Raw genomic sequence first — 27,709 nt, forward strand, 5'->3', positions numbered from 1 at the left:
CCATGTTTGTATGTGGCTTTATTAAGTCAAAAATAATTGTAACTTTTTTTTGTTAAACATGTGGGGCTCAAAACAGGTGGGACTTTGATTCTCATTGAGAATATTTATCAAAAGATAAATAGATGTCAGCTGAATTCTCTTTCACACTTTTTCTTTCTGTAAAATATAATCAGAGAGAGGAGAAGAACATAGAGAGAGAGAAAGAGAAGGAAGGAGCGACAGAGTCATAAAGCGAGTTGAATTGTGGTTTTCATTTCTCTTCCGCTGTGAGTGTGGTGTCTGACATTGCATATTAAGTGGAAACGTGGCCATCCGGTTTTATCTGATCTGGCAACCACAGAGCTTAAGCTAAGCCACTTTGTTCACTTCTGATACAGTTAGTCTGAAGGAGAGACCAGTCATATGACTGAGACATGATAGAGACAGTCTGACTAGGAGGAGCAATGTGGTGACTAAAAGAGAAACAAGCGACCACCACGCTTCCTCAAGTCAAGTTGTTCAGATCACATTCTCTGCTTCTGACTCCCTTTTGCCTTTCTTCCTATTTTCTCTCAACTTTATTCCCCCCCCCTTTGAATCATCAATGAGAGTGAATTAAGGTGCAGCTTTGAATGGTTTTATGTGTGGTGTGATTGTTAGTTAGCCTATTGCAGATCTGGACAAATGATCCACCTACCACTATTGTCACTATGAATGCTGGATAGACCGTTAGACTGGTAGACTATACTGACTTGTGGTATAGTTAAAGTTAGCACACGGAAAAGCATGTGCATTTAAGGAAGTAACAAAACACCTTGATATAGAGGAGGCGCATGCAAGCAGATGAGGACATTTGGCTAGGATGGAAGAAATTATCTAGTAAAACCAGTGCCCAATAAAAAAAACACAAACCCTCCCCTATTTTGGACCACCCCAGTCCCCCAGTAAATTGTGAGCTGTCCCTTAAGCAACATGTCAATAATGTTGTAGTTTACACCGGTAAACTACATTTTACTCCCCTTTTTCACCCCAATTTCGTCATTTCCAATTACAATCTTGTCTCATGGGATGAAAAATGGGAATAAATATCCTTGTTTTCCCACTTTTCCATGTTTTCCAAACATGACACTCATTAAAACATAGCATGATTGAAGTCATCTATGACTTTCCCCAAAAGTTGTACCACTTCCTCCTGATATGTTATTTTATATATTCTAGGCACAGTTCCACTTTCTTTCTGTGATTTTCATCACATAACACTTCGAAAGTGTGACAATTATTTCCTGAGGCATTTACATAAATTCACAGTTACTCTATGTCTATATGTATCCCAACTGATAATAAATATGAAAAATGTTTGTCTACACAAGCTATTCAGCTATAACTAGCCTGTGAGCTAATAAGGACAGAAACTCCTCCTCATACCAAATGTGACTTCCCTCAGACTTTGGCCACATTCACTTGAGACTGATGTTGGCCACATTCACCATTGCAAGTCGTGATGCAGAGCGAGAGCTATCATCCACTGTGCGCTCGTTGGACTGCGTGGAGCGACCATCTCTGTCATCGGCTAGTGCTCTCCGGTACACCCCAGCTAAGCTCTGCCTGAACCTCGACCCTCTCATGTCCAACCCCATACAGAAGTAGAGCAGCGGGTTCACACAACTGTTGAAGTAGGCAAAGCCTGTGGCCCCTGTCAGCCCCACCTTCACCACCGTACTGTTGCTGTTCACCATCTTTGCCAGTAGGAGGCAGTGGTAGGGCGCCCAGCACAGGAAGAAGGCACAGACCAGCGATGCCAAGATACGGAGGGGACGTGACTTGCCCAACAGGCGGGTGCGTCGGATGCCTAACCCTGCTAGGATGTAGCAGCAGAGGATGATGAGGAAAGGAAGCAGGAAACCGCATAGGAAGCGCATTAGGTAGAGCGCTAGCTTAGCCCTGTTATCGCCTTTCGTTGACTCCTTGACATCTAGCGAGCACCTGCTCAGGTTGTTCTTGCCGAGGTAAACCTGGCGGTAGGCGAAGTAGGGGGCGCTCAAAATGGCCGCCACTGCCCACACGCCGGCACTCACCAGGCGGGCGGCGCAGATCGTCCTACGCCGTTTGGTAAAGACGGGGTGCCAGATGCAGAGCGTCCGGTCCATGCTGATGACGGCGAGCAGGAACACACTGCAGAACATGTTGGCATACTTGAAGAAGCCATTGAACTTGCATAAGAAGATGCCGAACGGCCAGTAGTCGAAGAAGAGCTTCTTGGTCAGTGAGAGCACACGGCTCAGGCAGAAGATGAGGTCGGCCACGGCCAGGTTGACCAGCCACACATTGGTGACGGTGGGCTTGAGCTTGAAGCCTGCCACCCAGATGACTACAGAGTTGCCTGTGGTGCCCAATACAATGGTCAGTGTGTAAAGGACAATGATTAAGTTGTTCATGATGGCCTCGATGTCCACCACCTTGGCTTTGTCATCTCGGGCGGCTGAGGTGACGAGGACGAACGGAAGGGTGGCGTTTGGTGTCATTCTGTAAAAAAGGGCGACAATAGTTTGAATACACAGAATGACTTCCTTCTAATCTACATTATACTTAATGGCTTCCCTCTAGATTAGTCATATTGTGTAACACTGTTTCCTCTAATGGTAGAACACTTTATCACAGCCAATAGCCAGTCAGTTATTATTATCAGGAAGAGGACTCATAGTCACAAATGGACAGAACTCTATAAATTCTTGACGTTAGGAAGTATATGGAATCTTCAGATGGGATATTGTGTACCAGGCATGATGTAATCTATTCATGACAGTCTAATTCTATGTCTGTGTCATTCTTTGTCTGTGTGTGTATGTATCTGGTTGAGTATGTGGCGGGGGTCTGGGACTGTGAACTACCCACAGTTTTACCCTTTTTTTTAAAAATTGACAAAGTGCACACCACAGGAGGCTGCTGAGGAGAAGATGGCTCAAAATAATGGCTGTAACGGAGTAAATGGAATGGTATCAAACACCTGTTTCATGTATTTGACACCATTCCACTCTAGCCATTACCACGAGCCCGTTCTCCCCAATTAAGGTGCCGGACGGGATGGCTGCCATTTTAAGGACTCCTAACCAACTGTGCTATTTTGTTAGTTTTTTTGAGATGTTTGTAACTTATTTTTTTACTTATTTTGTACATAATGTTGCTACTACCATCTCTTATCACCGAAAATAACTTCTGAACATCAGAACGGCGATAACTGACCTCGAACTGGACAAAGATTTTTATTTTAACGAGTCCGACGCAAAAGAATAACTTCTTTCTCAGAAACGAGCCCAAATCACCGTCATTGCATGAAGAAAAGACGGAGAAAAATGGGGCGGAGATCGGGCTGCCTTCTGCGAATTTGTAGGTGAGTGAGTAAACCTCCACTACCATTGGCCAACGTGCAATCATTGGAAAACAAAATGGATGTTATACGATCAAGACTATAATACCAACGGGACATTCAAATCTGTAATATCTTATTTTTCACCAAGTCGTGGCTGAACAACGACATGGATAATATAGAGCTGGCAGGATTTTCCATGCACCGGCAAGACAGAGAAGCTACGTCTGGTAAGATGAGGGGTGGGGGTGTGTGTATTTTTGTCAATAACAGCTGGTGCGCAATGTCTAATATTAAAGAAGTCTCGAGGTATTGCTCGCCTGAGGACAGAGTACCTTATGATAAGCTGTAGACCACACTATCTACCAAGAGAGTTCTCATCTATATTATTCGTAGCCGTCTATTTACCACCACAAACTGATGGTGGCACTAAGACCGCACTCAACCAGCTGTATAAGGCCATAAGCAAACAAGAAAATGTTCATCCAGAAGCGGCGTTCATAGTGGCAGGCAAACTTAAATTCGTTTTACCAAATTTTTACCAGCATGTCACGCGTAACCAGAGGAAAAAAAACTCTCGACCACCTTTACTCCACACACAGAGATACATGCAAAGCTCTCCCTCGCCGTCCATTTGGCAAACCTGACCATAATTCTATCCTCCTGCTTCCTGCTTACAAGCAAATACTAAAGCAGGAAGTACCAGTGACTCGCTCAATACCTAAGTGGTCAGATGACGTGGATGCTACGCTACAGGACTGTTTTGCTAGCACAGACTGGAATATGTTCCGGGATTCATCCAATGGCATTGAGGAGTGTACCACCTCAGTCATCGGCTTCATCAATAAGTGCATCGACGACGTCGTCCCCACAGTGACAGGCAACATCTGCATTGAGCTTAAGACTAGAGCTGCCGCTTTCAAGGAGCGGGACACTAATCCGGACGCTTATAAGAAATCACGCTATGCCCTCAGACGAACCATCAAACAGGCAAAGCGTCAATACAGGATTAAGATTGAATCCTACTACACCGGCTCTGATGCTCGTCGGATATGGCAGGGCTTGAAAACTATTACGGACTACAAAGAGAAACCCAGCTGCGAGCTGCCCAATGACGCGAGCCTACCAGACGAGCTAAATGCCTTTTATGCTCGCTTCGAGGCAAGCAACACTGAAGCATGCATGAGAGCACCAGCTGTTCCAGACGACTGTGTGATAACGCTCTCAGTAGCCGATGTGAGCAAGACCTTTAAGCAGGTCAACATTCAAGCAAGTGTCTTCACTGACATTTTCAACCTCTCCCTGACCGAGTCTGTACTACCTACATGTTTCAAGCAGACCACCGTAGTCCCTGTGCCCAAGGAAGCGAAGGTAACCTGCCTAAATGATTACCTCCCCATAGCACTCACGTCGGTAGCTTTGAAGTGCTTTGAAAGGCTGGTCATGGCTCACATCAACAGCATCATCCCGGATACCCTAGACCGACTCCAATTCGCATACCGCCCCAACAGATCCACAGATGACGCAATCTCAATCGCACTCCACACTGCCCTTTCCCAGCTGGACAAAAGGAACACCTATGTGAGAATGCTGTTCATTGACTACAGCTCAGCGTTCAACAACATAGTGTCCAGAAAGCTCCTTACTAAGCTGAGGACCCTGGGACTAAACAACTCCCTCTGCAACTGGATCCTGGACTCCCTGACGGGCCTCCCCCAGGTGGTAAGGGTAGGCAACAACACGTCTGCCATGCTGATCCTCAACACGGGGGACCCTTCAGGGGTACGTGTTTAGTCCCCTCCTGTACTCCCTGTTCACCCACGACTGCGTGCCAAACACGACTCCAACACCACAACTGACGACACAACAGTGGTAGGCCTGATTACTGACAACGATGAGACAGTTAATAGGGAGGAGGTCAGAGATCTAGCAGTGTGGTGCCAGGACAACAACCTCTCCCTCAATGTGACACTGACATCGTGTGGACAATCAGATAGTTACACCCGGTAACAACAGGTGTCGCCATCAGAGGAGAAGGAGGATCTCGGTCCACGAGGAGATACCCCATCCGAGAAATTTGACACGTAATTACATCATTATATTCTGACCCATAAGAGCGGCAGTTCGGGGCAAGGTTAGGGCTAAACTAAGCATAGTTTACAAATGTACACAAGTGTGCTTTTCTCTCTTTCTCTCTCTTTTTAAATCTCCATTTGTGAAATGTGTCATATTGTGTTGGCCCGCTAGGGACCTGTTTCATTGTATTAAGTTCTAATCAATAGCCTAGACTCTGTTTGTGTATCTTATATTATCCTTTTAGCTTGTTAGTAAATAAATAATCAACTCAATTGGTATGGTACAGACTTATTTAGTGGGACTCGGGTTTGTGCAGATTCCCAGATTATGCGATGTTCAGGATAAGACTGTAAAGGAAATTAATTAATTAGCAACTGTTGTAAAATTGATATTCTGATATTTTTTTTTGTTAATTTGGGAAATAGAAACTCAATAAAACCAAACTTTCCCATGGTGCCCCAGGTTACTGAGTTAATAAGTATCTGATTAATTTAATCACATAATTATAAACAGTTAATCAATCGAGGAACAGCAGTCATCACATTAATCAATACAACGTCCCCACAGCTCCCTAACAGCTTCTACTCCCAAGCCACAAGACTGCTTAACAATTAATTAAATGGCCACCCGAACTATTTACATTGAACCCCCCCCCCCCATTTGTTTTTACACTGCTGCTACTCGCTATTTATTATTTATGCATAGTCACTTTACCCCTACCTACATGTTCAAATTACCTTGACTAACCTGTACCCCCGCACACTGACTCGGAAACCGGTACCCCCTGTATATAGCCTCGTTATTGTTATTTAATTGTGTTACTTTTGATAATTTTTTACTTTCGTTTATTTGGTAAACATTTTCTTAACTTTTTCTTGAACTGCATCGTTGGTTAAGGGCTTGTAAGTAAGCATTTCCCGGTAAGGTCTACCTGTTCGGCGCATGTGACAAATAAAGTTTGATTTGATTTGACCAACCTCCTGTGGTGCACACTCACATACTATACAATTCATTGGATATTGACATACTCTCTGCATTCCACCTAAAATATATCAGTCCAACAAGGAACTTGTAAGAACATGATCGCCATCCTGCTCCTCTTTGCATACAGTATCTCTATTTCCTTTCCAGAGGCATGCATAGACAGGAATCGTATAATGGTTTTGGCTTATAACTAGGGCTGTGGCGGTCATGAAATTTCATCAGCCGGTGATTGTCTAGCAAATAATTGCCGGTCTCACGGTATGTGACAGTTAATTAACAAACACATTTTGCATCTCCTGGCTTCCACACAATATAGCCTACACCTTCACAATAAATCCATTATTTATTTTAGACAGGTCTAAAGAAACATGATATGAAGAAAATGTAGTCTATTTCAGAAGAATAGAATAGCATACTCTGAGTTGTCCTTATGTTAGATCCTGATCTGGCTATGCTATTTTCTCCAAACAATTTGAGGGAGTGCGCACATGTGGCAATTCTGTGTTGAGTGGTTAACAAAGAAACAGGTACTCCTATATGCTTAATTTAGAGTTATTTATGTAACTTTAGTTGCGATACAAATGTTGGGGTATATGGTTTGATTTTAATACATTGTAAGGCTGCATGATGAGACTCTAATGATGATTTGAAAGAAGTCACATGAAAGGCATGAGCTCTGCTTTATTTTTTGTGCAGGCTGTACATACTGCATCAGTCTCTCATTCACAATTTGACAAGCACTTGATAATGCCTCAAATTTCCCAGTGGCATCCCCTTTGTTTGACCATAATGCCCCCTAAGAGAATCCATACATTTTGCGGCCAGTGGCGGTTGTGCCCTTAGGCCTTACGCCTTCGGGGTGGCAACTGCATGCGTCCTCATCCAATTCCGAGGCACGTATTAAAGATTTTGGAAGAATTTACTTTTCGTCAGCCAACAAGATGAGTAGGCCTAATGAACAGCAAAAGCTCTAGCCTATATCAATCTACAACCACACATAGTACAAAAGTTGACCTATTCTGTGTGAGAAATAAATATTCCAAACATAGTCTGGGACAGTTGTGGGATGCGATAGATCCCAAATTTATACAACTGCTAGCATGAAAAGAAAAACGCAATGAGGCTGATGCAACAGATCAGAACGTTTAGCTTAAAATGTTGACAAACTATTTGTGCAGCAATGCACAAACGGCAGTAGGCTATAAACCGAATGTTCCATTAGCTGAAAAACACCATTATCAAATGTGAAAGAAATGGAATTATGCATGTAATGCTTCTATTATAAAGGTGCATTTTAAAGGTGAAAATGATCTTCCCCAAACTTGAAACTCACGCACTGCGTATGTAAGCCAGTTAGAATCTACAGTTACATGGCCACTTTAGTTGTGATGCAAACCTTATCAAAACATATAGGCCGATGGGCTAGGCTACATGATGTGTGGGACAATGATTTGAAAAAGTAGCAAAAAAAAGGTCTGCTCTGTTTCTTGCCTTATGCTGGGCATCATTCACAAGTGATAATATTTCATTCACAAGTAGGCTAATATTGTCACCCATCACACTATTTTTAATTTAATCTTGGCTTTACATATACTAAATAATATCTGTGAAATTTGTTTTGATTTGGAATGGACCGTTATCATGCACCTGTCTCGAAACAGGGGCAGGGTAAAAAAATACATATTTCATCTATGCACTTAAATAGCGAATGGAGGCCGCTTTTCCCAAGGTTCATTTTCATGCTGTAAAGAGAAGCAAGGTGCTTAATATTAGGAAAGTTGAGAAATAAATATAGTAGGCCTAGCTGATGGGATCCTCTTCTTTTTAGTAGAGGCCATCACTCTGTTTTCTCACGCAATTGCATAGCCTATAGAAATGTTGTGCAACATGAGCTCATGGGCTCTCATGAAGTGTTTGATTAGATTTTCGATTACATTTGCATTGATCTCAGAGTGACAATAGAGTGGTGAGTACCAGGCAGTTAGCAAGTTTGGTAGGCTACTAATGACCATCAGCAGCATCAGAGCTTGGAGAAGCCGAATTACCGTGACTTCACATGGAATTTGAATTTGACTAACTCCATGACTCGTGACCTCTGCTGTGGCGGTAATAGCCGTGGGAAGTAGGGGTGCTGAGGGTGTTGCAGCTCCACTGGTGGTGAGATAGTAAAACTGCAGAAGAGCTGAATATTCCAATCAGTGAGCAGTGCATTTGGAAAGTATTCAGACCCCTTCCCTTTTTCCACATTTTGTTATGTTACAGCCTTATTCTAAAATGGATTCAATTGTTTTTATACTCATCAATCAAAACACAATACTCCATAATGACAAAGCAAAAACAGGTTTTTAGAAACATTTTGAGATGTATAAAAGCAAAAAAACTGAAATATCACATTTACATAAGTATTCAGATTCTTTACTCATATACTTTCCGAATGCACTGTATATGTATATTCCCTTCAGTGAGCCAACAGTAAAACAAACATAGTCCTGTTGTCTGGCAACCAATAAGCTTCCAGTCTATATAAGGGATGGGGTTTACCTAGGAGCAAGACTATTAGGAAAGTGTTATTGTGCAATGAGTCAAGGACTCAATCCACCTCTCGTACGGTTTTGTGTTGTTTTATGAGCAGAGGCTTCTTTGATATGACGCTAATACAATTTGCATTCCCATGTAAATACTTGCGTTGCCATAATGCTTGCTCTTGGCACTAGGTCAAAGTCAATATTGACAGGGTAGATTCATTGTTTGTTCTTTATCAGTTTGAGGATGTATTTCATTCATGTAAATACACCTAGCAAAGTAAAATCCGATAATTTGTCTTTGACAAACATGAGATACTATTTCTGTTTGATTTCTTTATTGTCAAGATAAAGAATGATGTCTTATTGTTAGATGTGACTGACAGATGCTGTTCGCCCCTGCTCGTAAACGTAGAAGAAACTTTGTTTTCAATTACTTACTGTTCCTGGCTAAATTAAGTTTCAATAAATTCTGCAAAACAAACAGTCCATATCTAGCCTAGACTTTACTCAATATTTTCATCTACAGTAGTTATATATATATCAGTGGCTAATCATTATTCGTCTTGTTGGCAACTCAATTTGAGCTGGCATTTGATGATATTGCAATGGAAAGCAATGGACGCAGATAAAGAGTAACGTACAGTATCTTCTTTATATAGTCCCTGACGGACGATCTGTATATATTCAGCTAACTATCCACAGAATCTCATCATTTCTCCAGAATAGGATATAGCATGCTACAACTACGTACGTGTACAGCTTGGGTGGCCAATATTGATAGTCAGAAGACGAAGTTGCTTCATGTCAAAAGAGTTTACTAAATCGAACCAATCGTCTCTTGATAGTCAGAACATCTAGAGAATATTCTCTCCTGTATTTGAAAATATCAAAATAAAGTGATTTAAGAAACTAAATGAAAAGTAATCCCAAAAAAACGATGTATACGGTTGTTGTTATTCATACTGATAATACTTACCTATGAGTTGAGATGCTTCAATAGTAGCTGTCCAGCATGTTTAGCTTCAGAGGTTGACCAAAGCGTGGAGGTTCATAGTTCTAAGCTGTGTGTCTTTAGTTTACAGATAGGTCTGGGTCCCTACAATCCTCACGATCTTCTCTATCCTTCCTGTGTCTGTGTGAGTGTGTCTGTGTGTGCATGTCTAAATGATGTGGCCCCCAACCACAAGTCATTGTGCCGCTTGGGTGAAAAGCCTACAGAAAAGTGAACTTCCTGCCTCTAGCTCTCTCTTTCTCACGCTCCATCTCTTTTGCTCCCATTCCCTATCTCCCACCTCCTCTCTCTGCTCACACAGATACAAGGGGCAAGAGTTGGAAGGGGGTGTGCACTACTGACCATGCCTTACTCGGTCGTTGGACACTCTTCCCTGGAGTCCTAGAGTGTCCACTTCCTGCATGTATTCTCTATTTTTAGCCAACAGACCCAGAATGAGGTGAATGCCTCAATAAATTATGACTTTATGATGAATGATGGTGTAGTTAGTCGCTAATTAGGTCAAGATAAGGGCTTTTTCATGGTGCCATCCCAATCTCAAAGTATCAAATGATACTACTTTATATAAGGATCTAAATGCATCATTCAATCACAATATTTTGTTTTATTGCAGATTTTAGTTAGAGTTAATTACTCTCCAAATGTACCAATAGCTGTCGTACTGATGCATGTACTGCACGACTGTATACAGAGCTTTATAAAAGTTATCTGCAGGATGCCTCTGACCCCTGAGAGTTTTGGTGGCTCCTACATGGGGATGTTGCACTCCGGTGGCAGACTGTGTCTGTAACGATCGTTGTAGAGAGGGGACCAAGATGCAACGTATTCATGATTATTTATTAAATCAAACAAAAATAACACAGGTGAAACGACCTCACACAGTTCTGTCATGTACAGGAACACAAAACAACTACCCACAAACACAGGTGGGAAAAGGCTGCCTAAGTATGATTCCTAATCAGAGACAACGATAGACAGCTGCCTCTGATTAGGAACCACACTCGGCCCAAAACAAAGAAATACAAAACATAGAATGCCCACCCCACACCCTGACCTAACAAAATAGAGAAATAAACTGTCTCTCTCAGGTCAGGGCGTGACAGTGTCAAGTCATCACGTGTGCCTTATTACAATAGAGAAGTCAGAGATGTCCTGTCACAGAATGTTGCAACCAATTGCAAATGTTCTAATGTTCCATCAACTGTAGCAAACATCCTCTTTATTCTGATGTTTGTCATTGGTTCAGCATTAAGCAAACAGGGTTTGGATTTCCCTTTATTTCCCAATGCATATAAAAGAAAAGACAGCTTCTTGCTTTGATTGAACACCCTGTGCCATTTTGGATATATCTGTGATCTCAATATCCATGATCTCTATTATTCAGTCACAGGTAAGGCTTTTTCCTAATTTAATCTAAAAGACACGTTTAGAGTATCTCAGAAGCATTACACAATAAACACAGTATTTTTCTGTCTCTATGTTTATTTGAAGTGTATTGTTACTGTGGAAGGCACCTCAACAACCTCACAGATGGGTCTGTGGTTTATTGCTTTCACCATTTTTCTGCTGAAAGGTCAGTTTCTTCCTGATTGTCCTCTTAACTGATACACTTACTGACAATTTTACTGACATTTTACTGATAACATATTGTTTAATTATAAATGTGATTATTTCACAGCTAATCATCTTTAAAATCACTTAAACTTCAAGATTATGGTCTCAGTTTAGCTTGGGACTAAATAAGCAGCCTATTTGGCATTGATAAATAAATATAATCTTAGCGACTGTTCAAACAATAAATCAAAGAAGATCAGTGCCGATTTTAGCATGGGGCATGCCAGCAACGCCACTACACAACACAACACTAAACAATACATGAATTGCACTATAACGGTGACAAACAGTGCCCACAAACTGTTAGGGCCTACTTTAAGCTGTCCCAAGAGCAGAGCTTTCTTTTCAGCACCATGGAGTGAATCCTTTTTAAAAAACATAGCTGATATGGCTGACAAATGTGGTTTCTACTGACAATTGAGTTGTACAAACTATGACATAAGGGAACAATGAGCAGATAAGAGGCAATCCGTAATTTCGATTAAGACATTAACGAGCGAGCTAATACGGACGTAGTCAATATAACTATTTGTTCAGCACTTTTGAAATGTACAGCGACAGAGTTCAGAACATGGGCCATTTTTACAATATACTCTCTGTACACCAAGTCAGAACTGTAGGACAAATAAAGGGGGCATATAAGCAGACAATGAAAGCTCTTACAATATTCGATGATAACGTTTCTCTAAAACAGGCTATAGGCTAAATGTGCACCACCAAGTCAGAACAGTAGGCTAAGTTATGAAGGGGAAAGGGACCAAACTATTGGGTGAGGCACATGGGCTACTAACATCTTACTACACAACATACACTTAGTATTATTTTCTAAGCAAAAGTATACACATCTCCCTGGCATATTACATCATTTATGCAGCAGCATACAATACATTTTTGGACTTGTTGTGCTGTGCTCACCTGAACAGGAAGGTTGCGTGGCAGTCCTTCTCGTGGGAAAATTTTGTCATGAAACTTTGTCATCAAAGTCTGGCATCCTCTGGATTTATGGTGCTTTCAAGACAACTGGGAACTGTGGAAAAGAAACAAGGTTGAATCATGATGACGTCAGTGATCTTCAGGTCGGAGCTCTAGAAGGAGGCGTGAGTTCTCGACTCGGAATTCCGAGTTGGATGACCATTCAAAACTTTTTTTCTCAGTCGGAGCTTGTTTTTTTCAAAGTTCCCAGTTGTCTTGAACTCACTGTAGTCTGAGATTTCCCAGTTCTGAGTTTCCAGCTGTTTTGACGACGGCAGAAGTCATGCTGGATTAACAACATGGCCTATGTATTCAACCTTTTCTGGTCCATGGTGTTGCGTGTGAATGTTTATCCTTTTAAGCTTGGAAAAGAGACCCTTAAACACAGACTTAGACCACACACCACCACCGAATAGCAGGCAGTGGAAGAAAAATAGTGATTACTTTGCAACACTTGCAGTTAGCCACTGATTCCTTCCAAACCACTCATTGCTGAATTTGCCATTTCCAACTTGTTGTGTAATGTTAATATCCAATGGCCGATGAGCACTGATACGTTTTATCTATCATTTCTATTCATATAACAAGGATTGAAAAGGATTTGCCGACGTGATTCATGATGATGACTGCTTGTCTAGCTTGCTAGCTAAGATTTTAAACTTATGATGTGGACATGTCCAATCAAAGCTACGGTAGATATAACGTGATTTGATGTCATTTTATCTGTGGCCAATGACCTTGAGCCTTCTTGGATGGGCACTTCTAATGTAAATCTATGACAGCTCCCAAGGGGGCTTGAACTTTCTAGCTCTCCCTGTAGATTTTGTGGTGACATAGTGTCCCCATGAGTGACAGAGCACTGAGCCAATCACGGCACAACTAGAGAAGATTACCAATCCCTACACTCTGTGTTTTCCACTGGCTGCCTCTCCACCACAGAAAAAACTGAGCTAGGCTGAAACACCTGCATTTTGGAGATGTCTTACTCAAGAAAGCAACAAAGAGAACATGTTTGTATGCAGCTTTATTAACTCAATAATAATTTTGATATATAATATTAATGCCAAAATAGCATGCAAAACAGGCAACATTAAATTTTTTAGCTAAACAGGTGGGGCTTAAAACAGGAGGGGCTCCGACAAAAAATTTGGACATTCTATGTTTAGCTGATATGGGAGCCAATACATTGAAGCAGCAAATCAAATTGGGATAATGTTGTAGGTTACACCGGAAAGAATTTGCCATTTAATATTATTTCATTAGACATCCAATTATTTCAAAAGGCCAGCTAGCTTGCAGTGTTCAGCCAACTTGCTAGCAAGGGAAGACAACGAGACAAGAGGGACTCTTCTTTTGCTTTCACAACAAATGAGAAGACATCAAGAAAACCTTTGTCGCCCCCTTGTGAATGTTGACCAGTGAAAAAAACAACTATAGAGGATGTGTGTTGCTGAAACAGAAGCAAAGAAAAACATAACTTGTGTACTTACATACACAGCAGCACCCTTCACCCCACTGGCTTCAACCCATTTTATTATTTAACATGTTGCTCAATTCAAGACCTTTTGACTCATGACAAATCAAATGAATCAGACATACAGTAAGAGTTCCCTCTTCCAATAGGTCAACATGTTGGTTGAAGAATGTGATATCCGTTGGCATGGTACTTTCTCGACAATTGCAATTGGTCAATTTGTTTTACACACATTGATTAAAAAAATAATTTTACATCGATAAAGGACAGAGCATCAAAAAGATGAGGGTGCGGCTGGCTGGTCTGTTCTGTTTGTTCCCATCCATTTATGTTCCTTTCCTCCATTGAACCTGAGGGGGATTTCTGTTTCTCTGCATCCTGGGCGTTTAGGCCTTTCATGAACGACACCGCCAGCGACACAGTTTCAGACAATACAGGAAAACAGTTTTGATTCTCATTGAGAATATTTATCAAAAGATAAATAGATCTTGGCTGAATTGTCTCTTTCACACTTTTTATTTTAGTACAAGAGTCCTGAAAAATATTATCAGAGAGAGGAGAATGAGAGAAAGAGAGAGAGTGAGTGAGAGGGAAGGAGGGAGAGAGCGAGAGAGAGTCAGAAAGTGAATTGTGGTTTTCATTTCTCTTCCGCTGTGAGTGTGGTGTCTGACGTTGCATATTAAGTGGAAACATGGCCATCCGGTTTTATCTGATCTGGCAACCACAGAGCTTAAGCTAAGCCACTTTGTTCACTTCTGATACAGTTCGTCTGAAGGAGAGACCAGTCATATGACTGAGACATGATAGAGACAGTCTGACTAGGAGGAGCAATGTGGTGACTAAAAGAGAAACAAGCGACCACCCCGCTTCCTCAAGTCAAGTTGTCCAGATCACATCCTCTTCTTCTGACTCCCCTCTACCTATTTTCTCTCAACTCTTTATTTTCCCCTCTTTGTATCATCAATGAGAGTGAATGAGGTGTCAGCAATATGGAAAATTCACCAGCGGCACATAAGGATGCTGCCCTGTAGTAGACAATGATTCTAAATGGAAAAGCTGAAATGGAAAATGGGAATAAATGTCCTTGTTTTTCCACTGTTGAAACATGACACTCATTAAAACATAGCATGATTGAAGTCATCTATGACTTTCCCCAAAAGTTGTACCACTTCCTCCTGATATGTTATTTTATATTTCCTTGGCACAGTTCCACTTTCCTTCTGGGATTTTCGTCACATAACACTTAGAAAATGTGAAACTGATTTATTGAGTAATTTATGTAAATTCACAGTTACCCTATGTCTATATGTATCCCAACTGATAAAAAAATTATGAAAAATGTTTGTCTACACAAGTTGGGAAAGCCTATTCAGTGTTAACTAGCCTGTGAGCTAATAAGGACTGAAACCACTCCTCATACCAAATGTGACTTCCCTCAGACGTGGGCCACATTCACTTGAGACTAAGTGTAGGTTGTGACGCAGAGCCAGAGCTATTATCCACTGTGCGCTCGTTGGACTGCGTGGAGCGACCATCTCTGTCATCGGCTAGTGCTCTCCGGTACACCCCCACTAAGGTCTGCCTGAACCTCGACCCTCTCATGTCCAACCCCATACAGAAGTACAGCAGCGGGTTCACGCAACTGTTGAAGTAGGTAAAGGCTGTGGCCACTGTCAGCCCCCCCGTCACCAACGTACTGTTGCTGTTCACCATCTTTGCCAGTAGGAGGCAGTGGTAGGGCGCCCAGCACAGGAAGAAGGCACAGACCAGCGATACCAGGATACGGAGTGGACGTGACTTGCCTAACAGGCGGGTGCGTCGGATGCCTAACCCTGCTAGGATGTAGCAGCAGAGGATGATGAGGAAAGGAAGCAGGAAACCGCATAGGAAGCGCATTAGGTAGAGCGCTAGCTTCGTGCTATTATCGCCATTCGGCTCATTGTCCTCCAGAGAGCACTTGCTCAGGTTGTTCTTGTCCAAGTAAACCCTGCGGTAGGCGAAGTAGGGGGCGCTCAAAATGGCCGCCACCGCCCACACGCCGGCGCTCACCAGGCGGGCGGCGCAGATCGTCCTACGCCGTTTGGTAAAGACAGGGTGCCAGATGCAGAGCGTCCGGTCCATGCTGATGACGGCGAGCAGGAACACACTGCAGAACATGTTGGTATACCTGAAGAAGCCATTAAACTTGCATAAGAAGATGCCGAACGGCCAGTAGTCGAAGAAGAGCTTCTTGGTCAGTGAGAGCACACGGCTCAGGCAGAAGATGAGGTCGGCCACAGCCAGGTTGACCAGCCACACATTGGTGACGCTAGGATTGAGCTTGAAGCCTGCCACCCAGATGACTACAGAGTTGCCCGTGGTGCCCAATACAATGGTCAGCGTGAGAAGGACAATGTTTAATTTCTTCATGACGGCATCGATGTCCACCACCTTGGCTTCGTCATCTCGGGCGGCTGAGGTGACAAGGACGAACAGAAGTGTGGCGTTTGGTGTCATTCTGTAAAAAAGGGCGACAATAGTTTGAATACACAGAATGACTTCCTTCTAATCTACAGTATACTTAATGGCTTTCCTCTAGATTAGTCATATTGTGTAACACTGTTTCCTCTAATGGTAGAACACTTTGACACAGCCAGCAGCCAGTCAGTTAAAAACTTATTCGGGATAGGTGTCCTGTCCAAGAGACGGTTAAGCTAACGTAGGCTAATGTGATTAGCATAAGGTTGTAAGTAACAAGAACATTTCCCAGGATATAGATATGTCTGATATTGGCAGAAAGCTTAAATTCTTGTTAATCTAACTGCACTGTCCAATTTACAGTAGCTATTACAGTGAAAGAATACCATGCTATTGTTTGAGGAGAGTGCACAATTTTGAACATGAAAAGTTATTAATAAACAAATTAGGTACATTTGGGAAGTCTTGATGCAACATTTTGAACAGGAATGCAATGGTTCCTTGGATCAGTCTAAAACTTTACACATACACTGCTGCGATATAGTTGCCAAAATCTAAATTGCACCTGGGCTGGAATAATACATTATGGCCTTTCTCTTGCATTTCAAAGATGATGGTACAAAAAATACAAAAGAAAGTTCGTTTTTTTTCTTTGTATTGACTTTTACCAGATTTATTGTGTTATATTCTCCTACATTCCATGTTCTATTGTGTTATATTCACATTTCCACAATCTTCAAAGGGTTTCCTTTCAAATGGTACCAATAATATGCATATCCTTGCTTCAGGGCCTGAGCAACAGGCAGTTAGATTTGGGTATGTCATTTTAGGCAAAAACTTTCAAAAAGGGGCAGATCCTTAAGAGGTTTAATATTATCAGGAAGAGGACTCATAGTCACAAATGAACAGAACTCTATAAAATCTTGACTTTAAGATTAAAATGAAATATATTTTGCTGTTTAGGAAGTATTCTGAATCTTCAGATGAGATGTTGTGTACCAGGCATGATGTAATCTATTCATGACAGTCCATTCCTATGTCTGTGTCTGAGTCATTTTGTGTCTGTGACTGGGAAGGCGTGTGTGTGTATTTTTGTGAGTATGTGGCGGGGGTCTGGGACTGTGAACTACCCACAGTTCCTCCCCTCAGCAACCTCCTGTGGTGTGCAACCTCCTGTGCACACCACAGGAGGTTGCTGAGGGAAGGACGGCTCATAATAATGGCTGGAATGGACTAAATGGAATATCAACACCTGTTTCATGTATTTGACACCATTCCACTCATTCCACTTTGTATTTGACACCATTCCACCGATTCCACTCCAGCCATTACCACGAGCCCCAATTAAGGTTCCACCAACCTCCATACTATACAATTCATCGGATATTGACATACTGTCTGCAATCCCCCTAAAACATATCAGTCCAACAAGGAACGTTGTCTGAACATGACTGCCATCCTGATCCTCTTCGCATACAGTATCTCCATTTCCTTCCCAGAGGCATGCATAGACAGGAATCATAAAATGTTTTTGGCTTATGACTCATTTGACCAGTCTCTCTGCGTCATAGCTGCGAGAAGTAGGGGTGCTGCAACACCCCCTGGTGGTGAGATAGTAAATCTGCAGAAGAGGTTACAGCCTTATTCTAAAATTTATTAATTTGGTTTACCTCTGAAAACATCCCCATAGTATGATGCTGCCACCACCATGCTTCACCGTAGGGATAGTATTGGCCAGGTGATGAGCGGTGCCTGGTTTCCTTCAGATGTGAAGCTTGGCATTCAGGCCAAAGAGTTCACTCTTGGTTTCATCAGACCAGTGAGTCTTGTTTCTCATGGTCTGAGAGTCCTTTAGGCATCCTTTTTAAAAGGACAAAGCGAGCTGCTGTCATGTGCCTTTTACAGAGGAGTGGCTTCCGTCTGACAAACCTACCATAAAGGCCTGATTGGTGTAGTGCTGCAGAGATGGTTGTCCTTCTGGAAGGTTCTCCCATCTCCACAGAGGAACTCTGGACCTATGTCAGAGTGACCATCGGGTTCTTGGTCACCAGCTAATTTTTTGTTTTGAATAAATTAGCAAAAATATATAAAAAATGTTTTTTTTTGCCTTGTCATTATCAGATATTTTGTGTAGATTGATGAGAAATAAAAACTATTTAATCCATTTTAGAATAAGACTGTAATGTAACAAAATATTGAAAAACTCAAGGGGTCTGAATATTTGCCGAATGCACTGTATATATATTCCCATGAGTGAGCAAACAGTAAAACAAAACATAGTCCTGTTGTCTGGCAACCAATAAGCTTCCAGTCTATATAAGGGATGGGGTTTACCTAGGAGCAAGACTATTAGGAATGTGTTATTGTGCCATGAGCCAAGGACTCACTCCACCTCTCGTACGGTTTTGTGTTGTTTCATGAGCAGAGGCTTCTTTGATATGACGCTAATACGATTTGAATCCCCCTAAATTCTTGCGTTGTCATAAAGCTGTCTCTCTGCACTAGGTCAAAGTCAATATTGACAGGCTACATTCATTGGTTGTTCTTTATCAGTTTGAGGATGTATTTCATTCATGTAAATAGACCTTACAAAGTAAAATCCTTTCTCCTTCATTTCTTTATTGTCAAGAATTATGTCTTATCGTTAGATGTGACTGACATACTGTATGTACTGGCGACTTCATGAGCAATGTGTCTAGCACAGTGGACTGATTGTTCTGGACTTCATTGTATACATGATGAAGATTGCATTGTTCTGTTACACCTCCTGTTTTATGGCACTGTTTGTGTTACTACAATATTTATGCTCGCCTACGTGATTAACTGCTGTTCGCCCCTGCTCGTAAAAGGTAGAAGAAACTTTGTTCACAATGACTTACTGTTGCTGGCTAAATTAAGTTTCAAGGAATGCTGAAAAAAAAACATCCATATCTAGCCTAGATTTTACTCAATATTTTAATCTAGTAACGTATATCAGTGGCTAATCATTATCCGTTTTGTTGGCAACTCAATTTGAGCTGGCAAGTGGTGATATTGCAATGGACACAGATAAAGGGTAACATATTTCTTTATATAGTCCCTGACAGATGATCTGTTCAGCTAACTATCCACAGAATCTCATAATTTGTCCAGAATAGGCTATAGCATGCTACAGCTACGTACGTGTACAGTTTGGGTGGCCAGTATAGATAGTCAGAACATCTAGAGAATATTCTCTCCTGTATTTGAAAATATCAAAATAAAGTGATTTAAGAAACTAAATGAAAAGTAATCCCAAAAAAACGCTGTATACGGTTGTTGTTATTCATACTGATAATACTTACCTATGAGTTGAGATGCTTCAGTAGTAGCTGTCCAGCATGTTTAGCTTCAGAGGTTGACCAAAGCGTGGAGGTTCATAGTTCTAAGCTGTGTGTCTTTAGTTTACAGACAATCCTCACGATCTTCTCTGTCCTTCCTGTGTGTGTGTGTGTCTGTGTGTCTAAGTGATGTGAACTCCAGCCATAAGTCATTGTGTCACTTGGGTGAAGTGGCCAGAGAAAAGTCATCAGATGTGTGAACTTCCTGTCTCTCGCTCTCTCTTTCTCACGTTCCATCTCTCTCGCTCCCATCGGCTTTCCCATCCCCTCTCTCCGCTCACGCAGATAGGGGGTGTGGAAGGGGGTGTGTACTACTGCCCATGCCTTACTCGGTTGTTAGACGCTCTTCCCTCTTCAACTGGAGTCCTAGTGTCACGTCCTGACCCTTGTAAGATGTCATTTTCTATAGTAGAGTAGGTCAGGGCGTGACAGGGGGTGTTTTTGGGTGGTTTTCTATGTTATCTATTTCTATGTGGTTATTCTAGGTTTCTATTTCTATGTTTTTTTTGTTGGGATTATCTCCAATTAGAGGCAGCCGGTCCTCGTTGTCTCTAATTGGAGATCATATTTAAGTAGGGTTTTTTCCACTTGTGTTTGTGGGTTGTTATCTTTTGAGTAGTGTTTATTTCTCTCTGCGTCACGGTTTGTTGTTTTTGTTATTCAAGTTATTGGTGTATTGCAACGTTTCACAGAATAAATAAATATGTGGAACTACAACCATGCTGCACTTTGGTCCGATCCTTCCGACAGCCGTGACACCTAGTGTCCACTTCCTGCCTGTATTCTCTATGTTCAGCCAACAGACACACCCAGAATGAGGCGAATGCGCCCAAAATCAATAGTAATAAATTATGACTTTATGATTAGTTAGAGTATATCACTTTCCAAATGTACCAATAGCTGTCTTACTGATGCATGTACTGCACGACTGTATACAGAGCTTAATAAAAGCTATCTGCAGGATGCCTCTGACCCCTGAGAGTTTTGGTGGCTCCTACATGGGGATGTTGCACTCCGGTGGCAGACTGTGTCAAGTCATCACGTTGTGCCTTATTACAATAGAGAAGTCAGAGATGTCCTGTCACAGAATGTTGCAACCAATTGCAAATGTTCTAATGTTCCATCAACTGTAGCAAACATCCTCTTTATTCTGATGTTTGTCATTGGTTCAGCATTAAGCAAACAGGGTTTGGATTTCCCTTTATTTCCCAATGCATATAAAAGAAAAGACAGCTTCTTGCTTTGATTGAACACCCTGTGCCATTTTGGATATATCTGTCATCTCAATATCCATGATCTCTATTATTCAGTCACAGGTAAGGCTTTTTCCTAATTTAATCTAAAAGACACGTTTAGAGTATCTCAGAAGCATTACACAATAAACACAGTATTTTTCTGTCTCTATGTTTATTTGAAGTGTATTGTTACTGTGGAAGGCACCTCAACAACATCACAGATGGGTCTGTGGTTTATTGCTTTCACTATTTTTCTGTTGAAAGGTCAGTTTCTCCCTAATTGAGCGTACTGTACGTCCCTCTTAACTGTACACACTTAGACTTACTGACAATTTTACTGACATTTTACTGACAACTCTGCAATGTGTGCTTGTACGTTTGAACAAATGTGCGTGAGATTGATAAATCTTTGTGTGTGTGTGTGTGTGTGTGTGTGTGTGTGTGTGTGTGTGTGTGTGTGCAGAGAAATTTGTTTTGCTGTTCAGCCTGGTCTCATAGACTAGACGTAATATAATAAACGTAAATCTGTGACACTCAAATTAGTATGATATATTACGTTTGGTATGGTTACATAAGACAGAAGGTTATTAATGCCAAAAAAAAATGAAAGGAAGGAGGGAGGTTGGTCGGGGAGGATGGGTAGAGGTGAACGTCTAGCAACCCAAAGGTCTCATTTTTTAATCAAATCACGGACAACTTTAGCATTTTAACGAAATAGCAACTTTGCAACTACTTACAGTAGTACTTAGCCAGTTAGCTAAACCTTCCCCTAAAACTAACCCCTAACCCTAACACCTAACCCTAACTTCAACCGTAATTTTAACCCTAACACCACATAGCCACCAACTGTAGCTAACATTTGCACAGCAAAGTGGAATTCGTAGCATATCATACATTTTGCAAATTCTTAACATACTATACAAATTGAAATGCGTGATATATCATGAACGAATTGTAATTCGTAACATATCATACTAAATGAAGGCAGACAGATTTTATGTTTACTATGTTACGTCTATCCCTGAGTCCAGGTTTTGCAGTTCAGTGTTTGTTGATGGTGCGGTGTTCTCCAGGTGCTCTCTGCCAACAGTGGAGTCTGTGGATGCCCCAAAGCATTGTGGCTGTTGGTGGATCCTGCCTAATGGTCCCATGTAGATTCCAGATCCCTGCCGAGTTTGATGCTCCCTTGAAAAACTGCACACTCCATGGGCTTTGGAAGAAACATTCAGAATGGGGAAATATCGTTTTCCACTCAGCCCAAACGGATGCCAAGAACATCATCAAGGGAGTGATGTTGGGAAATCTGTTGAACAAGAACTGCACCACTATTTTCAACAGTTTCTCTGCAGGATATGATGACACATATATCTTTAGGCTGGAATGTGCTGGAACAAATCCCCTCAAGTATAGCTTTCTACCAGGTGTAAATATCAATCATACAGGTACTGCATTTTACTTTTCCTAAGAAATACAGTGCCTTTGGAAAGTATTCAGCTCCCTTCACTTTTGCCACATTTTGTCCCATTACAGCCTTATTCTAAAATGGATTATATATATTTTTCCCTCATCAATCTACATACAATACCCCATAATGACAAAGCAAAAACAGGATTTTAGAAATTCCGTATTTATACAAGTATTCAGACCGTTTGCTATGAGACTCGAATTTGAGCTCAGGTTCATCCTGTTTCCATTGATCATCCTTGAGATGTTTCTACAACTTGATTGGATTCCGCCTGTGGTAAACTCTATTGATTGGAAATGATTTTGAAAAGCACACACCTGTCTATATAAGGTCCCAAGTTGACAGTGCATGTCAGAGCAAAAACCAAGCCTTGAGGTCGAATTAATTGTCCGTAGAGCTCAGAGACAGGATTGTGTCGAGGCAAAGAACTGGGGAAGGGTACTAAAACATTTCTGGAGCATTAAAGGTCCCCAAGAACACAGTGGCCTCCATCATTCTTAAATGGAAGAAGTTTGGAACCACCAAGACTCTTCCTGTCACACCCTGATCTGTTTCACCTGTCTTTGTGCTTGTCTCCACCCCCCTCCAGGTGTCGCCCATCTTCTCCATTATCCCCTGTGTATTTATACCTGTGTTCTCTGTTTGTCTGTTGCCGGTTCGTTTTGTTTGTGAAACCTACCAGTGTTTGTTCCCCTGCTCTTGTCTGTTTCTTGCTCCTGTTTCTTAGTCTTCCTGGTTTTGACCCTTCTGCCTGCCCTGACCCTGAGCCTGCCTGCCGTTCTATGCCTTGCCCCACCTCACTGGATTATTGACCCCTGCCTGCCCTGACCCTGAGAATGCCTGCTGTTCTGGACCCATTGCATCTGCTCTGGATTACTGACCCTTGCCTGCCTTTGACCTGTCGTTTACCTGCCCCTGTATTTAGAAATAAACTTTTGTTACTTTGACACTGTCTGCATCTGGGTCATACCTGAAACGTGATACTTCCTTGGTCAGGGAGGTGACCAAGAACCCGATGGTCACTCTGACAGAGCTCCAGAGTTTCTCTGTGGAGATGGGAGAACCTTCCAGAAGGACAACAATCTCTGCAGTGCTCCACCAATCATGCCTTTGTGGTAGAGTTGCCAGACGAAAGCCACTCCTCAGTAAAAGGCACATGACAGCCCGCTTGGAGTTTGCCAAGAGGCACCTAAAGGCTCTCAGACCATGAGAAACAACATTCTCTGGTCTGATGAAACCAAGATTGAACTCTTTGGACTGAATGCCAAGCGTCACGTCTGGAGGAAACCTGGCACCATCCCTCCTGTGAAGCATGGTGGTGGCAGCATCATGCTGTGGGGATGTTTTTCAGCGGCAGGGACTGGGATACTAGTCAGGATCAAGGGAAAGTACAGAGAGATCCTTGATGAAAACCTGCTCCAGAGCGCTCAGGACCTCAACCTGTGGTGAAGGTTCATCTTCCAACCGGACAATGACCCTAAGCACACAGCCAAGGCAACGCAGGAGTGGTTTCGGGTTAAGCCCAGCCAGAGCCCAGACTTGAACCCAATCTAACATCTCTGGAGAAAGCTGAAAATAGCTGTGCAGCAACATTCCCCATCCAACCTGACAGAGCTTGAGAGGATCTGCAGAGAAGAATGGGAGAAATTCCCCAAATACTGGTGTGCCAAGCTTGTAGCGTCATACCCAGGAAGACTCAAGGCTGTAATCTCTGCCAAAGGTGCTTCAACGAAGATCTGAGTAAAGGGTCTGAATACTCATGTAAATGTGATATTTAAGTTTTTTATTTGTAATAAATTTACTAACATTTTTAAAAACGTGTTTTTTCTTTGTCATTATGGGGTATTGTGTGTAGATTGATGAGGGAAAAAAAACAATTTAATCCATTTTAGAATAAGGCTGTAACATAACAAAATGTAGGAAAAGTCAAGGGGTCTGAATACTTTCCGAATGCACTGTATATGATTTCCAATTAAATTATACCCTTAGGGCTAAACATTCTAACAAAATGACTAGATTGAACTCTTATGAATACTAACAGCAAACATAGGGCTCGATCCAGTCAGATGGAGCGTTAACGCGTTTTGGCCGACATCCGCATAATGGATGTTTTGGTGGTGTTGGACATGTGACTGCGGTAAGAGCTGACAAATTGGTGAGTGGCTGCTCTTGTGTGTCACAAACCACTTCCTTCCTTATTATCCCTACCACTTTAGAAGTTCAAAACAGTGATAGAAAGTGTAGGCTCTATCGATGATAGAAATAATTACTCTCAAGTAATATTATTAAACTAAATGGGCTATAGCCAACAAAAGCCACCTGGTTACGTTCTCCTTATTTATGCAGTTGAAAGTCATCAATGAGGCAACATTTTCAGAACTGCCTACTTCTAATGTGTCTGCATGGGATTTGTCAAATTGTGAAATCGGCTGGTCCAATTCAGTGTCCCAGATAAGGTAACGCAAGGATCCATTTGTGGATTTGAACTATTCCACCTCAGAAATCACCAAAACAACCGTTTGCGGGTGTCGGCTAAAGCGGATCTGATTGAATCGAGCCCCTAGAATCAAATACTCAACATGAAAAGTGATATTGTTAGCAAAGTTAGTTTCAACCTGGTTGCCCCACACGGCATGCCATTGAGCTATACCCAGGCCACTTTCTGTCATGTTATTGATTCAATATCACCCTTTCTCCCACATATCTTCATCCACCCAGTCACCCCACCCAGACCCCAACTGATCCCTATGGGCAACATCATAGAGGGGGAGCAGGGTACACTGAGCTGCTCTGCCCCCGCCCCTTGCCCTACATTGCCACCCTCCCTGACCTGGACCTCTGGGCTGGGTGGAAGTGTTGAGAGCCAGCTACAGGAGGGTATAGATGGGCTCATGACCATGACCTCCACCCTGACCTTTACCGCCTCCCTCCCCCATCACGGGCTGATGGTCAAATGCTCTGCCCGCTACACACTGCAGCCAGGGGGCACCACCAAGACGACTCAGGGGAACCTGACCCTCAATGTTCTGTGTGAGAGACCACAACCCTAAACAGTAGTGTAATCTCCTTATTCTGTGTTTAAACTCTAATCATTTGTATTTTTTTCTGTTTTCTCTCATTCACTTCAATATGTTATATTTCTATCATTCGCACGCTCGTTGACGCTCACATGACGAACGTTCCCCGTGGGAATTGGTGTTTAATATTTTAAATCAAAATGAGCTTGTATACTTCACAGGAAGTTGAATTAACTGTGTGGATTTTGTCTTCCAGATGCCCCTAAAAACACTGTAGCCCTGTCCAACCCAACAGGGCCTGTGCCTGAGGGTAGGGCAGTGACCCTGATCTGCCAGAGTGATGCCAACCCACCGGTGGAGCGCTACTCCTGGTACAAAGACATCAGTGGGCAGGTGACCTGGAAGGCCAATGGGCAGACACTAGTCCTCCTGGTCAGCAAGGCGGACAGCGGGCTCTACCTCTGTGAGGCCCACAACCAGAACGGATCACAGAGGTCAAAGGCCATGCCTCTGGAGTTCGAAAGTAAGCCATTTTGTTCACTTTATGAATAGTGCACTACGTTTGACCTAATCGTGCACTATACGAAATAGAGTGCCATTTGATTTGTTGAAAAGTGCTGTTATGGGTAACACTCAAGACAAATGGACAACAAATTAACTTTAAAAACACATGTTCTATTCCGATTGTTTTCAGGTGACCAATTTTTCAAGATGGCCCCCTACATCATCTGTGGAGTGATGGTGTTGCTTTATGTTCTGACCGTCACCGTGGATGTGTATAAATATAAAAGGTATCATTGTTTACGTAGTCATGCCCATCGAGTTTAGGAATAGATTTATATAATAGATTTCTTGAAGGACTGTTCCAATCCTCTTTGTTCTAACCCAAGTTCCCCCTTTTCCTTCCCTATTAAGTCTCTCCAGAAGACTGAAAGTAAGAGGAACATTTTCATTTCATAATATTCTGTTTAACCAACCTCAACCACTGAGCAATTTTAAGACATTGGCAGTAGATGACGCAGTTTGATACTCAGAGTTTGATGTGTTAAATTCCACGTCAAAACTTTAACTTTAACTTATGACTATTATACATGTTGCGTCTTTGACAAAATTTACTGGGGTTTTGTATAAAACGTGTAACGCTAATACTCCTATTTCGTATTAAATGTTACATAGTATTGCTACCTCTGTTGGGTAATATGACTCCTCTGTTTACATGAAATGATTTATCCTCAATATTTTAGCAGATAGAGCTCTCCCTCTCAGGGAAAGCGGACAACACATACACCAACCTAAGGATCGCCAGCACCAGCTCTGACTATGACGAACTCCAGGTGACTATGAAGAAAAACCTCAAATATGAACTCAAAACAACAAAATACCAAGTTTGAGTTTTTAGGTATTTAAGCTAACTGTTATGTGTGAGGATTCATTTGTATAAGGTACAGTTAAAAATCATAAATGTGTTGGTGTGTGTGTCCATACACAATGTTTTCCTCTGACAGATGACCAGGGCTGCCCCAGGTAAAGCTCACTCTCATGAAAACCCCAATGGAATTGGCAGAAGAAGTGAAAGAGCTGCGCCCTGAAACCACATGGCAAAACAGCTCCAGATTTGACCTTTTCATTTTAGCTTTCGTATGGAAAATGATCATCTTGTATCTTTTGCTTCGGATCATACTGCATAATTTTTAGTCACAAAAGACATGATATTATATATTTTAACCTGATGTTTTCTGAATGTCATCACCTCTGCTAGTGTACTTCGCCTGAAAGAGTTCAAAATGATTCAGAGGCGTCATGCACCTGATTTTTTTTAAAAGGGGGCATTGATGGCCAAATTGGATATCTTTGGATTCATGCGTAAGATGAACCATAACTTCTGTATTTTCAGTGTACAAATGGATAAACTCAATGGGCATAATGCCTCTGTGTTGCCCCTGTGAGCTATGTATTTACATCTCAATGTGTAAGCCTGTGTATCTGGATTAATGCAATGCTTTATGCACTGATAGTTGTATTTCCTAAAATAGTACTAAATTGTTCTTGAAGGATTTTGGTTTGTGGTTCAGCATCATCAGTGTATTGCTGTCGTCTTCTCTGTAGAGGATGTTAAACCATGCAGGGGGTTGTGGGTTGTGTGGTAATCAGTCGGATAAATCTGTTAATGCCATTC

General features: G+C 42.0%; 3 protein-coding genes across 7 annotated transcripts; 1 reads left to right on the forward strand and 2 right to left on the reverse strand.

Annotated features, from left to right (window-relative positions):
- On the reverse strand, positions 1-12,705 carry LOC115173480 (C3a anaphylatoxin chemotactic receptor-like). 2 transcript variants are annotated; one of them, XM_029731597.1, is made up of 2 exons: positions 12,470-12,705; positions 1-2,502 (listed from the first exon to the last, which is right to left on the reverse strand). In XM_029731597.1, exons 1-2 carry the CDS (start codon positions 12,517-12,519, stop codon positions 1,437-1,439), a joined length of 1,116 nt encoding a protein of 371 aa, XP_029587457.1. In that variant the 5' UTR covers positions 12,520-12,705; the 3' UTR covers positions 1-1,436. The 2 variants fall into 2 exon arrangements, with proteins under 2 accessions (XP_029587457.1, XP_029587458.1); XM_029731598.1 differs by lacking the exon at positions 12,470-12,705 and adding an exon at positions 9,905-10,043.
- Positions 11,064-27,706, forward strand: LOC115173479 (myelin-associated glycoprotein). Of its 4 annotated transcripts, none has more exons than XM_029731592.1 (9): positions 11,064-11,330; positions 11,432-11,513; positions 22,125-22,493; positions 25,235-25,546; positions 25,790-26,056; positions 26,228-26,324; positions 26,449-26,467; positions 26,778-26,867; positions 27,039-27,706. In XM_029731592.1, exons 1-9 carry the CDS (start codon positions 11,307-11,309, stop codon positions 27,120-27,122), a joined length of 1,344 nt encoding a protein of 447 aa, XP_029587452.1. In that variant the 5' UTR covers positions 11,064-11,306; the 3' UTR covers positions 27,123-27,706. The 4 variants fall into 4 exon arrangements, with proteins under 4 accessions (XP_029587452.1, XP_029587454.1, XP_029587453.1 ...); XM_029731594.1 differs by having other exon boundaries at positions 11,294-11,330; positions 11,403-11,513; XM_029731593.1 differs by lacking the exons at positions 11,064-11,330; positions 11,432-11,513 and adding exons at positions 20,854-21,132; positions 21,234-21,315.
- Positions 14,028-20,236, reverse strand: LOC115173481 (formyl peptide receptor 2). Its single transcript, XM_029731599.1, has 2 exons — positions 19,781-20,236; positions 14,028-16,497 (listed from the first exon to the last, which is right to left on the reverse strand). The coding sequence occupies exon 2, from the start codon at positions 16,494-16,496 to the stop codon at positions 15,453-15,455; it is 1,044 nt and encodes a 347-aa protein (XP_029587459.1). The 5' UTR covers position 16,497; positions 19,781-20,236; the 3' UTR covers positions 14,028-15,452.
- Positions 27,707-27,709: the final 3 nt, after the last annotated feature.

Source organism: Salmo trutta, chromosome 34, assembly GCF_901001165.1.
Source record: "Salmo trutta chromosome 34, fSalTru1.1, whole genome shotgun sequence".
NCBI classification, from domain to species: domain Eukaryota; kingdom Metazoa; phylum Chordata; class Actinopteri; order Salmoniformes; family Salmonidae; genus Salmo; species Salmo trutta.

What these genes read in the sequence shown, in the direction of transcription:
- LOC115173479 (XM_029731592.1), top strand. Translation starts at nt 11,307, where the DNA reads ATGATCTCTATTATTCAGTCACAG. An exon ending in TGTAAATATCAATCATACAG is followed by an intron (nt 22,494 to 25,234) that starts GTACTGCATTTT and finishes TCATCCACCCAG; the next exon opens with TCACCCCACCCAGACCCCAA. An exon ending in CTGACTATGACGAACTCCAG is followed by an intron (nt 26,868 to 27,038) that starts GTGACTATGAAG and finishes TTCCTCTGACAG; the next exon opens with ATGACCAGGGCTGCCCCAGG.
- LOC115173480 (XM_029731597.1), bottom strand. Translation starts at nt 12,519, where the DNA reads ATGACAAAATTTTCCCACGAGAAGGACTGCCACGCAACCTTCCTGTTC. An exon ending in CACGCAACCTTCCTGTTCAG is followed by an intron (nt 2,503 to 12,469) that starts GTGAGCACAGCA and finishes CCTTTTTTACAG; the next exon opens with AATGACACCAAACGCCACCC.
- LOC115173481 (XM_029731599.1), bottom strand. Translation starts at nt 16,496, where the DNA reads ATGACACCAAACGCCACACTTCTGTTCGTCCTTGTCACCTCAGCCGCC.